Genomic DNA, 14893 nt, shown 5'->3' on the forward strand with positions numbered 1-14893 from the left:
CAAACAATCAAGATCCAAATCAAAACCCATCCTTCAACGAATCAAAAAAACTCAAACTAGATCATGAAATTTGAACATATCAAACCTGATTGAAGAGCTTGTGTGAAGATTGAGTGTGTTGCAGATCCGTTTCGAATAAACAATGTCGAAACTCAAGAGCAAGTGAACGAAAAAGGGGGAAAACCCAGAAATGTGTGACCGGACAGGAGACCCAAATAGCAATCGAAGAGAAAATGGAGGTGTTTAAGTGGCGGTTGTTCAGCGGCGATGGAGGTGGCAGAGGTGAAGCCAGTGAGTGCGTGAAAGGAGTCGAGAGGTACCGTCGATGAAATCAACAAAACAGCGAACACAGTCTAGAGGATGAAGGAAGCGATGGAGTCGAGAGGCACCGTCGATGAAGGAAGCGAACACAGTCGAGAGGTACCGTTGATGGAGTTGATTAAGGAAGCGATGGAGGCGGATGACAAGGGGGATGGAACCGGAAGCGAGGTGATGAGTCGGGTAGGGGAAGAAGGGGTAATGAGGGAAAAGGTTTTGTGTTCCACTTAGTTCCAGGGGTAACGGTGGAACACGCGTGTCCCATGCTTGTCCAACTTAGTTCCACTTAGTTCCACATTTAGCCACACCAAACGCAGGACAAATGTGTTCTGTTCTGTCATGTCCCACCCTGTCCAGCGTACCAAACGCACCCTAAGTGCTAATTGTGTCAAAAGCCATTGACCTCACTTGGTAACACTTTTGGTCTTTGTTTTGTTCTTATCGGGTAAATTTTTTGGTCTTTGTCATATTTTTTTCGATAAAATAATTTTACTTAGAGAAATTCCCATCAAAACAAATATATTGAAAATTTGTGACGTTTCAAAAACATGTATTTTGTGGTTTTAGACTTTGTTTTCTATGATGGCATTTTGATTTACAACGCAATAACGTTTGGAATTGTAATTTGTAGTTGGTTGGTGGGTTTCGCCCTTATTTTGCTAACCAAATAAAGGTCGTTGTCGCAACGATGAGGTTCAATCACATGGAAGAACCGCTAACCAAACATATATGATTTATTTAGGAGAAGAAAGTACAACATAATTAATGCAAAATAAAGATTGATTTTAGTTTTTATGAAACTTTCTTCATACCTATATACACTTAATAAATAAGTAACTTGGATGACACGTGTTATCTTCTGGTGAGTCGGTTATCTTATTTTCCCGCCTAAACATGTATCTAGACACAATTTACATTAGTGGTTTTAAAAAGACCTATTTGGTTGACATATGTCCCTCTAAAAATGTATCTTTTTTTTATATATCATGATTTAACTGATTTTCCTACTAAACGAGATTTTATTTAGACTAATTTCGTTTAGCTTATTGCTGACAACCTTCAGCTTGTGTTTCAGCTTATCGTGACAGTTTTTAGCTTATCGCTGACAGCTTATCACTGACAGCCTGCTAATCTGACAGATTATTGTGACAACCTTCAACTTGTGTTTTCAGCTTATCGTGACAGCTTTCAGCTATCACTTGCTGATGTTGTCAAAGTGTTCTGTAAGACGAATTTTGTTGGTTAACATGCCGGCTATAAAAGTTTTTTTTTTTTTTCCCAAAAATGTCTATATTTGTTCAAAATAGCACATTTAATATTATTCTAGGGCTAACTTCATTTTAACTAATTATTGATATAGTTTTATTTCTAAATTCAAGTCTAAAGAGTCATTTTTCATAGTCATTCTTCAGAGCTGTATTTCAGAGTTATTTCAAGAGTACAAGTCTGAAATAACATCGTACTTTCGATGATCATTCATATCCGTAAGATAAGTTCCTGACATGATTTAATTTTTTTCAAATTACTCCGTGTAATACACGAGATCAAACCTAGTATTATATATATTCTAATGTGATTGGGTTAATTGATGTATGTTAGTTGTATTTGAATATGTTAACAATGGACGATAGTATATTTTGATAATATAATATTATGAGGGGTGAAATATACAATTACAAATATTTAGACGTTTATCAGTTTACAAAAACAAACAATATTAATGATTTTGCTTTCAGACTTTAGCACCATCTCTTGTCAATCAAAAAGTAAAATAAGACTTCAAACTTTAGTACCTTTTAAAATTTAAGCACTCATAATTAATTTTGGCGCATAGACCTTTTGTGAATTTTATTGAATGATATGGTTGACACAATGCTCCACACAATATGAAAAGCCGTTTGTAAGTTTTGATAATTAATCGGGTATGCAAATGATTACATGTCATGTTGACTTTTGCATGGGCGGACCTATCATGGTGGTTACGGTGGCACGTGCCATCGTATTATTTCTCCGTCGAAGGGTAAAAATAAAAATTAGGTTCGTGAAAGGTGCAACTGTATTAATCTGTTGTGTGGCAGCATATGTATTTTAAAACTACAATGAGCACAAGTTTTATTTGGTAGAATTGATTTGCAAGACTTTTATTCCACTCCAGACCCAAATTCAAATCTTGTTAGTGTCATTTTCTTAGTCAAATAGTGCCACCGATTGAAAAAAATTACATATATTTGTTTCTTATAGTCAACCGGTGTCACTGTTTGAAATTTTTTCGCTATAGTTTTTTTTCTTATAGTCAAATGGTGTCACTGTTTGAAAAAAATTCTAGGTCTGTCCTTGGACTTTCGGTTTATGCCATATTGGTCATCTGCAACATATTTTTAGTAACAGTTTTGTGACGCTAAATTAAGCTTCATTCATCGTAAATGAACCTTCGATAAACAAACTTATGACGATCCTTAAACTAACATCTACTATTTACGACTACATCGAGCTAACCGTTGTTATATATCGGTTCCTTTCTCCACCTTTTGTCCTCCCCATATTTGGAGTCGCTCTATCGACTGCTCCACCTGCATGCAATAATTTTCAAAGTAACTACGTTAAGACTCGATATTGTATGCCCATTTTTCAGTAGAAACAAGCATCTAACACGGAAACAGAAGTAGGAAATGAGCTTTGAGATCTAAGCTCATCTACTACCAATACGCTAGACATGGCCAAAAATCGGTCCCAGTCCCAATCCCGAATACTTTTCTCGTAATCGGTCTTGGACCCAACCGAAAACCCGAGGTCTGGTTAAGGTACTTTGTAACCAGTTATAAGGACCGGTTCTGGTCTCGATCCCAAGCCGGGCCCAAATCGGTTCTTTGTATATTTTTAAATTGATTTTTTGCATAATCTTTTTTTTTTTTTGAAGTTTTTTTTTAAGAATACAAAAGTGTTATTCTAATACACTTGAAAATATGCAATTGGGTCAATTAAATACACTTAAAGATTATGTTTTTTACAAGAATATGAGCCGAAATCATGAATTATAATAAGAATTGTGAATGGTTGTGAGTTGGTATCTTCTCCCATACACCATATGACTTATATATAGTGAATAGAAGGTAAATGAGACAAAAAAAAGGGGTCAAAATGGTTATTAGCGGCATCCCGAAAACGTCCGGGTGGAAATATGGCTTTCAAATTAAGCTCCGAATAAGTGGATGCTGCCAAAGGGAGTGGTGGGAAAGAAATGGTCATATGGCTATTGAGTATCGACAATAAAACTATAATATTTTTGAAAAATAGAGGCCAGTTCCGGTCCAGACCCATAACCGTTCCCAAATCGTCCCCGGGATGAGCCTAGCCTTCTGTTTTGACAAAAAAATGTAACCAGTTCAGAATCGTTGGCCCCAAACAATCTTAAGCGGGCTAGTCCCAAGTTAGGCCGGACCCATTTGACCATCTCTAATTCTAACACAGTTTGATAAACCTCATTCTAACTCTAATAAAATTTAATTTTAATTTATGTTTTTCTTTTAAAATGGTTCAAAATTTAATAATTTAAAAAGTTGTAAAACTAAAAAGTACTAAATCAGGTGTGTTGATATAATAAAATATAAAAGTATAATTTAGTTCATTTACAAAAACTAATTTATATAATTTTTTTTATTATAGTCATATATACACACTTAACAAGTTTACTCAAACTAATTAATATTCAAACAAATATTATAGTTTAATAATCAACTAATAAATATATGTCAAATATATAAAAGAATTGTAATTTAACTTTAATCGTTTAGAAACAATTAACGTTATTTTGATCAATAATATAAATTTGAACGTCAAAATTTAACACCGATACTATATTTAACACTTTTGATCAGAGATAAAAAGAGTTCAGAAGAATTTACCAACCTCTTTGGTCCAGTCAGTTCTATAAAGCACAAGCAGGAGGAGCAATGTTTGAAGGGCAGTCCCACAAATCATGCCTCCCCACAATCCCTGTAATAAAAGTTTATCCCATTACAGTATGTCTGGTCAATCAGATTACTCTTAAAAAAAGCCTCAAAAAGATAGATGATTGATCTGATCTTAATTAACTGATGTGAGATACCAACAATATTGTTGTTTTAACAGAATTTATCCGACAAATCAAATGTCTAATGAATCTTTGTGTTTCCAAGTATTACCTGCACGCCCAAGTTGAACGTGTAACCGAGAAAAATGCCTAGAGGAATTCCAAATGCGTAGTAACACCCCAAATTTATATAAGCAACGAGACCTTGCCATCCCCCTCCTACCGCCACACCTGCAACAACATCATCGCAGATAACTTCAAGCAATCATACAACAATCTTACAAAGGGGACATTGGCACAGCGGTAGGGTACTAGGTCAGGGTTCAAGTCACACTAAAGATGATAACTGTGTGCGAGTTTAATTTGCATTATATGAGCATCATATACTTCAAAAAAGATTATTGAACAAAACCAAAGATCATATCCGAATGCAATTGAATACCTGAAATTACTGGTTGAATGCTATTAAGAATCATCGTCACGCCAAGAAGGTATGCAAGGCTAGAAACTTCTTTTATCAACGCTGCATTGTTGGTGAAAATAATGCTGAAATCGTCTTTTGTCATCACCACAATCACCATGCACAGAAGCCCGATCATGAAAGACTGGAAAATTATGACATACACAGAGTATTTGATCGCTCTTGGATGCCCCATCCCGATCTCATTTGATACCCGAACACTGAACACCAACATAAAAATACTCAAAGAGAGAGCAGTACAGATCATATACTACAACAAAATCCGTTTTATAGGATCCCAAATATGTATAAATTTTCATATAGACTGCTTTATAAGACAAAGAGTATGTCTCATGTAAAAATGTTACAGTAAGTTAACAGAACGTTTTTTAACATCCCAACAAGTTTAGGACACCTTTAAAATAAAGAGTTATATTGGTTTTTAATGACACTAATTAACAAATTGTCTAAAAAGGTCTTGCAAAAAAGCTAATAGGTCATTTATTTCAAAAGTATCAGGAGGTCTCTGGTTCAAATACAAGGAGGAATAAAAATCCCCTTGTGGCCACGGAAGTTCAAATGCGGTGACTCCGGTCAATCTGCAAAGCAGGTGGATATCCAAATACAAGGAGGAATAAAAATCTCCTTGTGTTATAAAATATTGTTAGGATGCTGCTATTAATTTATTGTAATATTTTACATAGAACACAGTTGTTTCAACATATAAATTTAAGTCCTATAAAACAGTATATTAGAATTTTTAGAACATATTTTGCATCATATAAAACCGATTTTGTTGGCGGTTTTAAATCATGCAATTTGTATACCTCATCGCAGCATTGATTCCGAAGAACACCATAGCTTCCCATCCATTAACATTCATGCTGAAAGACAATCAGTGAGCTTAGACAACAAAAGATGGTAATTACGTACGGAAACAATACGAAGAGAGCCTTTTAACTCACCAGATCGAGAGAGACCCAACGGCGGTCGCTGCATTATTAAGATGGCCGGTTAGAATGATGATACTCATCATATACCATATCTCCAAACACAACATCACAGCCGATGAGATCGAGAGCTTAACAAACACCCAAATGTCTGTGAACGCCTCCGATGAGAACCCATTCCACCCGTCTTTACACCAGTAAACAATGTAAACAAACTGACCCACAACATTACCCCAACTCGAAAGATTCAACGCCCAGGCTGCACCCGTTGTGCCCCATCCATATATGCACACAAAGAGCCATATGAGAATGGTGTGTGCGACTAGTGCCAGAAACCCGATCCAAGCAACTGCATTCACTTTGCTTTGGGCTTGAAGGAACTTTTGGATTGGGAAGTTGAAGGCAAGTGAAAACAACTGTGGGATGGTTTGGATGCAGAAAACTCCGGCCAGATTAGCGATGTCGTCATCCTGACCGAGGAGCTTGAGGATGGGAGTGGCGAAGATATATATCGGGATGATGACGATGCAGGAAACGAATAATATGATCCATGAGCGTTGCATATAAACACCGAGCAAGTGAACTTGGCCCGCACCAAAAGCTTGACCGCATAGCGTCTCGAGTGCACTTCCCATACCCAACTGCACATGTATATGGTCGCATCACATATTAAACAGACGTTGGCTATTAAGTTATGCTTTTCTACTCAAACCAGAAAAACAAAAAATTTGGGGCATTAACAGGCGAGAGTTATCATTCTTATTTATCTGACCAGTAAGATTTTCGGACATCAAAATTGATTATTGTTAACGTATTTTACCTAGTAAGCTCTTTTCGAGTAAGATTTTTGATACTTGCTATGTTTTTTATCTGGTAAAGTGGTCACACTGTAACAACACCAACCTATGATTTTTTGTTGAGCGAGTGCACCATGCAAAGTCTATATCTATTTACCCGAATTCCGCCAGGGATTTTTCTGTGAAAATCGGTTGGACGGGTGCATGTTTCCCGCTGGGGACTTCATAGGTCCGTCCTGGTAAGGTGAGTGACACGGGCAAACATTTGATAATCGATCCTTATCTAAAAACTTTCTAACATTGCTTGAAGATCAGAATTTTGAATTAAATTTTTATATGTTGAGCCAATTTTCACCATTTTAGTCCCTGAGTTTGAAAATCATTGATTCATGCTTATTTAACGATCCTCAGATCTGGTATCATGCAAACCTTGCGTTGCGGTTTGTTTGGAGCGATTTTCAAAGCAATACTTTTGCCTAATTCCAAATATTCGGGTTAACTAGCTCTTTACCAGAAACACTGATCGAGTGTATCAACTACCGGTTAATAATTTCAATCAGAGAGACCAGAGATCTAAATATACTGACCAGAAAACCAAAGGAGAAGGTGCCAACGACGGAGGTAGCAATTGTGATGGCGGACAGCTCAATGACTCCGAGATGACCAACGAAGATGTCAGTTACAGAGCTAATTCCGAACTGACATATCATCGTTATGGTTATCGGAAATCCGATCATCCATAAATTCAATGTCTCAAGCCAAAACACCGACTTCCATTGACGGAAGCCTTTCGCCGGCAGGTAATCGCCGTTGTCTGCAAGTAGATGGAGCTTACCAGCAAATTTATTAAGCAATAGCGGCGTCGCATCCATGGTAACTGATGTGTGCGTTTTGCGTGTGTAAATGGTTAATAAATACAAAAGTTTGTTATACTCTCTGTTTGACCAACCGAGTCCAAAGCTTCCAATGCGCACGTGGGAAATACCGGTTAAAACTTTTGTATCATGTGTTAAAAATATTATATTTTTTTTATTAACATGAATATCTAACCATGCTGTGTGAGCCAACAAATCTCAGGACGATCACCTGTTTTACAGATAGTCTGGAGTCACCGCATTTGAACCTCCGTAGTATTTTGATAAACAACCAAAATGACAAATTATGGCAAATTTCAACACCATGTACAAAAACACAGTGTTTTACTCGATAAAAAGTTAATTATCAGCAATCTCAACAATCTTATATGGAATAATTGCATCAAAACGAAACAAACTTGGAAAATATAAGAATCCAATAAAAATCTTGGATTATGATATTCTAATTTCGGTTATTAAGTTTGTTATGCTAATAGAATAGAAATTTAATTATGTGATGGTTAATTTTTAAAGAGTAAATTACGTTTTTCATCCTTATGATTTGTTAAAAAAATTACAATTTCCATCCTTATAGTCTAACATTAATTACGTTCGTTCCGACGGTTTGTAATTTATTGTTATTTTCGTTCTTGTGATTTATTTATTGTTGTATTAGTCCTTATGTTTTACAATTTTTATTGTTTTAGTCCCTTATACTTAAATGTAGAAATTTGGTCTAAGGACGAAAACAACAATAAATTGCAAAAATCATAATTTCTAAACTATAGGGACGAAAATCAGAATTTTTAACAAACCATAGGGATGAAAACCACAATTTCTAATTTCGCCCATAATGACAAAAATTGTAGCTTACCAAGCCATATTATCTTATCAGATGAACATGATAAGGACCAAAAATCTTACTCGATAAGAGAATGACAATGATCGAGAGTCTTACCGGAAACGTAAAGGTGATAACTACTCGGTTAGCGGAGTCATACACCAAAGTCTCCAACATATAAACGAGAGGAGAGATAATAACATTGTAGAAATTAACTAGACAAGGGATTTTAGCCATCAAATAGGCAGCCTCGTTAGCATATGCTTTCGAACATACTTAATAGAAATATCATCACGATCTTGGAGCTTCAAGCGACAACTTTCAATACAATTCCCAACTTCCAAATGATTGTGGTAAATCCCTTCAAGCGCCTTTACCGTGAGAATACAGTTGGTCTCAGTAGTGACTTGTTGGAGGTGTAGCCAGTGAATCCAAGAGAGAGCTTCGTTTACGCCTATAGCTTCATCTTCGAAGACAAAAACCGTCCCTCTGAACCGAATAGTTTTTCCTTGGATAAAGCCTCCCCTACTATCTCGAACGAGCATTACCATCGAGAAAGAAAATGCACCATGCATAACCGATGCATCAACATTCGACTTCAAATGACCAAGAGGAGGGGCCGTCCACCTTTGGTTTTCAACTCTACCATTCAGGTTGGTTCCCGCATTATTGCCGACCAACTTCGCTCTTGCATTCTGCCTTTGAGTGACTATATTACTACTCCGATCCATAGCCGCAGCAACCGCAATGGTTTTGTTTTCCCAAACTTTTTTTTTCTAAAAAACCATATGCCCCACAAAACCGTGACGATTTTGATGAGGACCTCGCTTGGTTGGGAGTTCAGTTTTTCAAGAAGCCACGTAGCATCCTTGACCATCCGCATGTCATAGACGAGCCCAATACGTTGCCAACATTGAGAGGCGAATTCGCAATCAAAAAAGACATCTAAGTACATATTTCTTTAAATTAAGGGGTATTTTTATTATTTTTAATATCATATTAATACTAAACTTTTCTTGTACAAATGTTCAAAGCACTGGTACAAATATCTACATACATATTTTGATGTTTTAATACTTGTACTAGTGCTTTGAACGTTTGTATAAGAAAAGTTTAATAATAATATATTATAATATATTTTTTAACTAATAAAAAGACAAAATTACCCCTTAATTTAAGAAAATAGGTATTTAAATGTTTGAGATATCTTGTCTCAGATATAAAAAAAAAGGTTTCAAAACTACATTATCCAAAATAAAAATCATATCAAAGTAGATTACGGGGTTGTTTGTTTACCTTTTAATAGCTTCATTAAGAGGCAGTCTTTGAATCGTTAAGAGGTAAATCTTGTTTGGTAAAAAAAAAAGTCTGGCTATTAATAATTCTAAAACTCTATGAATGATTTTGTATCATAGATCTTTCTTAATCATTTAGCATCTTAATTCATTGTAAACAATTATATTTTATTTTGCATTATATCATGATAAACTCTTAATCTCACTTAATTATTTTGCACTAAACCATTCAACAACCGTCAAACAACCCTATATTTTTATACAATTTGCGGTGGATGAGATTTAAATCATTAATTTGTTTGGTAAATATAAATTTCATCACACTTCCCTCGTTTTTTGATTACGATGATGCACGTAAATGCAAAACTGTAAAAAAAATTGAAATGGAGGGGCAAAAGCGTAAATAAGGAAAGCAATATGACCGTTGGAAGGGACCCGTTAAATGCTGAAGGGTTTCATGTAATTGTTAAAACAAAAAGCGCTTCCAGTTCAAATCGAAGGATACTACAACACCCAATCAGTAAACTTGTTCGTGAGTAATTCGTATTCCAAGAAACCCTAATTTTTTTGATCTGTTAATATACAATCGTCGCTCTCCATCGCTCAATCGGTACACTTGTTTGTTGTTTGTGAGTATTCTTCTTCCATGAAACCCTAATTTTATCTGGTTCATATTTGAATCGTCGCTCTCGATTACTTAATCTGTACACTTTGTTTGTGAGTATTTTTCTTCCATGAAATCCTAATTTTATCTGTTTATATGTTTACAATTTGAAATATAGAAATCGATTGCTTGTTTATATTCCCTTTAATGGCTTTAGATTCTATTTTTCAACGAATAAAGCCTCCAATTCCGGTCTGTGATTGCGGTTTATAGCGTTGAAACATCGATTGACCTTTACAGTAGAGATATTGGAAACGGAAGTTACATTTCTTGGATATTTAACCTAGAACTATAATCACAGATGTGTGTTTGCAAATGTTAGCCAAAACAAAGCCCTTTGTTGTCAGGCTTTTCAAGGAATTTGAAATCGCATTTGTTCTGTGTGATTTCATATTCAATCCAGATCTTCTAGCTTGTTTACTGATTCCCCTAAATGATTTCGCGATGCTGGTAATATAGAAACGAAATTATTTGATAATTTATCTAATTTCTTTGTAATTGATTGTTTTTTGTTCAACTTCATATTGAACACACTATTTGATTTGGTCGAGAAGATCCTCTATTCTAGTTGCTAATTGCAATGTGCCTAAATTTTAAGCCTTCGTCAATGTCTGAATTCTGTTGTTGGCCTTGTGTGCATTGTACAGACTTCAGGGAATCAGACCAGTTGTAAAGCATGGCAACACATTCTATTCGTCTGACCCAAGACCAGAATTTCAGTGTTCACTTCGATGGTATTGTGCTTTTTGCCTCTTATTCTCTTTGATTCTAAATTTTCTGATTAAAAAGATTTACAATCTTCGTGATGGTATGTTGCATCTCTTCTTTGAGGTTCATCCTTTAACCATTGTTCCTTTTAGGAGTTAAGACCAATGGGTCTACTGTTCAAAAGAATAAAGGGGGTCTTAGAGGAAGAAAAGCACTTAATGATATATCAAACTCGAAGAATGTGATCCCAATTGGGGAAGATCTTGGTGTCTCCAAGAAGGCACAGATTCCTGTTGTGGGAAAAGCACAAATTAGTGGCAAGAAAGCTCAAGTTAGTGGCAGGAAAGCACTGGGTGACCTTACGAACTCGGTGAAACCATTTGGTCAGCCGCAGGGTTTAAAGAAAAAGGGTCCGGAAAAGAAATCAATAGTTGTTGCTGAAGATGAAGATGAAAACCTTCCTTACTCCATTGCAGAAGAACGCTTCCTTCACAATCATGAAGAATGTATCAAATCACAGAAGAGAGCAATGGATTTGCATCACTTTTTAAAAACCATTGGGTTAGATGAAGGTAACAACATATTCTTCAATCAGTTTTATCTAATTGTTCATATCTTTTTACTCATTTGATTGAATTTAACTTAACCATTTCTCTTATTCAATCATAGATGTTTCTGGTCAATCTGTGTCTGCATGCAATCCTTTACCAAAAAGTTCAGAGGTAAGCTTGCTGATACGATATCCAGAATCCCATCTTTTTTTTTAGTAATCTGTGTTATTGAGAGTGACAAACTTATTTATGTATAAATCCAGGATGAAGATGCCATCATGCTTTTTGGGATGGAGGAGATCCCTGTGCCGACAATAGAAGATCAACCTCGTCAATACCGTGGACAAAGTTCCCCAATTTGTGGGAGCCCGAATTCTCCGAGGCTGTCATACATGAAGGATTGGGACGACTTTCCTAGCTTCATCTTGGCGGAGTCGCCAAGACGATCAAAGTAATGTGATTCTATCTATTTCTGCAGAAACTATATGTCAATGGTTTCTTTCTCATGCCTTCCCAGAAAACACCTCCTATCAAGTATGTTTAGTTTTTGGTTTTTCTCAGTCAAATTATTGACTGTGTGTTGTAGTGAAAAGATTTCCATTTATTTGATGATGATAGGAAGCTAAGACTTCCGTTTATTTTGTTTTTGAAACTTCAATCAGCAAGAGACTAAGGGGCCGTTTACCAAACACTTACCCGGTAAGCATTTACCGCTAGAATTTAACACTACCACTTACTTACCGGGTAAGACTTTTATTTTAGTCCACCAAAACGGCATCATATGCAACAATTTATAGAGTAAGCGCTTACCATGGTAAGAGTTGTCGCCCTCAATGGGTAAGACTCTCGGTCATTGTCTCCCTCTTACCGGGTAAGATTCTTGGTCCTTACCATATTCATCCGATAAGGTAATGTGACTTGGTAAGCGCTTACCGGGTAAGCGTTTGGTAAACGGCCCCTAAAGTTTTCATCAGTGTGTGGTCTTTGGCTGTTTGATTTTGTGATAATCTTTTTTTGTGTTTTATTGCAAGTTATTCACAAAAACAGAAATAGAACCCAGAATGGAGGAGGGTGTATAATCAAGAACATATTGAATAGTGTTTTAAACAGATGCTATCCCATCATATCCATATCTACTAGGGGTGTTCAGAAAAGTTCTAGATCCTGAAAACCACTCGAACCAAACCAAACCAAACCAAATCCTTTTTGGCTGTTTATTGGTCCTATCTGGTTATGGGCGAAACTGTGTGCTCATGCGATCACATTGAACAAGGCCGTAAGCGATTTCAATTCCAGCCTTATTATGAATTTTAAATCCCTTGCCAATTTTCTTAGCCACATCTAACATAGACCTTTGGATATCCATCTATATTATCTTTTTATTATTAACGGTAAAAATGTCATTTAGTTACTTCAAAGTGTAATGGTTGCAGTTTTTAATGAGTTTCGTTCCTAAATAAATCCCTGTAGTTGCATTAAGGACGCAACTCGTAAAAATGCAACACAAGGGCGAAGAAAGGGATAAAGAATGTTAAAAACATATGACCACAAGGGCGCAACATGTAATTTACTCTAATATTTATATATAGCAAATAATCATGCACATTTTTCACAAGGTTTGAACCCTTTCTTGACTTCTTAGGAAACTGTACCAGTAACTCGAATACTACCACACGTAATTTGAGTCGACTTGTACTTTCTAGAGGATGATAGTGGCATTTGAACAAGGATTGTATAGCTTTTGTTTTTTTTTTTGTAAATCGAAGAGAACCTTTTTTACAAATCTTCAAAAAGTTCTCTTTTTCATCAGCTTTGTAAACAATCCTTATTATGCAAAAGTCAGCTAGTGTACTTACTACTTAGGAGTTGTTTGTTGACCTCTTAATAGTTTCATTAAGAGGTGAATCGTGTTTGGTAAAAAAAAGTACGAGAAAGTAAAAAAAATTACCATGGCTAAAATCTTAGAACGTAAATGAAAATTATATTAATGAATTTAAGCTCGACATAATATATAAAGATGTGAGGGAATGGTTTAAAAATAAGACATAGATTAAAATTTTATGATAATGTAAAAGCATAAATTAGAGTTGCATAGAAATTAGATGGGCAAAAATTTAATTAAGACAAGATAAAAATACTTAAAGAGAGGAATGCTCTTGGAAGAGGCTTCATCATTACACTAATCAAAAGATGGAGAAAGTCATTGGAATTGTTTTTGCAACAACAACAAATGGATGTGTCGGAGAATATGAATGATGTTGATAGATACTTGGTTGACAAATGAATCCAAAGACTCCATGGTTTAATGTTGTACTTTGGTGGAAGTAAAATGCTAATAGTTATAGCATTTCACTACAACAACATTAGGTTTATAGGATGCCTAAAATATCTAAGCGTCCTGATATGATGCTTTGTAGACTTAAGTTTATAGGATGAAACAAAAAAATGTTTGTCAAAAAGTGTTGCAATATGTTTATAGAACGTTTTTGGGTATATTAACAAACTTTTATGACACTTTTAAGATAAAGTGTCATATTAATTATTTTTTATATGACAGTATTTGAAAAACAAAAATTTCATATGAACACAAGTGCTCTATAAATAGACGAGTTTATAGGAAAGATCTCAAAATTGTTCTATAAAATAGCTATTATGACAATTTATGTAAAGAACGTTCTAAAAAACTTGTTGAAGCATCCAAAAACATCCTATAAACCTATTGTGACACTTTTATATATGACATTTTACAATTTGGTCATGTAAACTTAAGTTCTATAAAGTATTTCACTCATCAAATTTATGTACTTACTAACCCGCCAAAACCCGCAAGGGAGGGTTGGGTTGGGTTATACTTATGAATGAGTTGGATTGGATTGAGATTTTTCTAAAACCGTCATAATTGGGTTGTGTTGTATAAATGTCGTAAACTGCCCAACCCAACCCGCGTACATCCTTGTTTGAGATTGTCGTACTCGTTAAGCAACTTGTTCAAAAGCATGTACAACAGAAAAGAATCATCCACAGCCATATCGAGTGCCCTCAACTTGTTTGCGTAGTCTGAACCCTTGATTTCCCCATCATACTCCAATTGAATTAGAAGCTTCATCAAGCTATTAATCTCAAGTTTAGCAGATACTTTTGAATTATTCTGCTATTAATCAAACTAGTGTTTGATATCGCGCGTTGCGCGATAACGATAATTTTTTTTAAAATTATTGAAGTTAGCTAAATGAGTCGTTGATCACATTTATATATTAAATTAATAAGAATCAATATTACCTTTGATATATGAATCCACCCACATCATTTTGATTATCCATATATTTTATACGAATTTTACAAAACAACATATTAATCCTGAATACGGTGGAAACAGCCCCGGAACA

The 14893-nt window shown here is 35.3% G+C and overlaps 2 protein-coding genes across 4 annotated transcripts; one reads left to right on the plus strand and one right to left on the minus strand.

Moving 5' to 3' along the window:
• Positions 1-2719: 2719 nt before the first annotated feature.
• On the minus strand, positions 2720-7466 carry LOC112510475 (protein DETOXIFICATION 35). The gene is made up of 7 exons (XM_025115896.1): positions 7182-7466; positions 5813-6438; positions 5675-5731; positions 4830-5068; positions 4500-4618; positions 4225-4311; positions 2720-2888 (listed from the first exon to the last, which is right to left on the minus strand). The coding sequence occupies exons 1-7, from the start codon at positions 7464-7466 to the stop codon at positions 2820-2822; spliced, it is 1482 nt and encodes a 493-aa protein (XP_024971664.1). The 3' UTR covers positions 2720-2819.
• A 2566-nt stretch (positions 7467-10032) lies between these two features.
• On the plus strand, positions 10033-12155 carry LOC112509934. 3 transcript variants are annotated; one of them, XM_025115146.1, is made up of 5 exons: positions 10033-10213; positions 10896-10982; positions 11109-11528; positions 11626-11678; positions 11771-12155. In XM_025115146.1, exons 2-5 carry the CDS (start codon positions 10925-10927, stop codon positions 11960-11962), a joined length of 723 nt encoding a protein of 240 aa, XP_024970914.1. In that variant the 5' UTR covers positions 10033-10213; positions 10896-10924; the 3' UTR covers positions 11963-12155. The 3 variants fall into 3 exon arrangements, with proteins under 3 accessions (XP_024970914.1, XP_024970916.1, XP_024970915.1); XM_025115148.1 differs by having other exon boundaries at positions 10053-10116; XM_025115147.1 differs by having other exon boundaries at positions 10065-10301.
• The last annotated feature ends 2738 nt before the right edge of the window (positions 12156-14893 follow it).

Source organism: Cynara cardunculus, assembly GCF_001531365.2.
Source record: "Cynara cardunculus var. scolymus isolate 2C chromosome LG 3, CcrdV1, whole genome shotgun sequence".
NCBI lineage: Eukaryota > Viridiplantae > Streptophyta > Magnoliopsida > Asterales > Asteraceae > Cynara > Cynara cardunculus.

Coding starts and splice junctions, on each gene's coding strand:
- LOC112510475 (XM_025115896.1), bottom strand. CDS start 7,466: ATGGATGCGACGCCGCTATTGCTTAATAAATTTGCTGGTAAGCTCCAT. Junction 6,439..7,181: donor CCTTCTCCTTTGGTTTTCTG/GTCAGTATATTT, acceptor ATACATGTGCAG/TTGGGTATGGGAAGTGCACT. Junction 4,312..4,499: donor CGTTCAACTTGGGCGTGCAG/GTAATACTTGGA, acceptor CTTTTATTACAG/GGATTGTGGGGAGGCATGAT.
- LOC112509934 (XM_025115146.1), top strand. CDS start 10,925: ATGGCAACACATTCTATTCGTCTGACCCAAGACCAGAATTTCAGTGTT. Junction 10,983..11,108: donor TTTCAGTGTTCACTTCGATG/GTATTGTGCTTT, acceptor TGTTCCTTTTAG/GAGTTAAGACCAATGGGTCT. Junction 11,679..11,770: donor CTTTACCAAAAAGTTCAGAG/GTAAGCTTGCTG, acceptor GTATAAATCCAG/GATGAAGATGCCATCATGCT.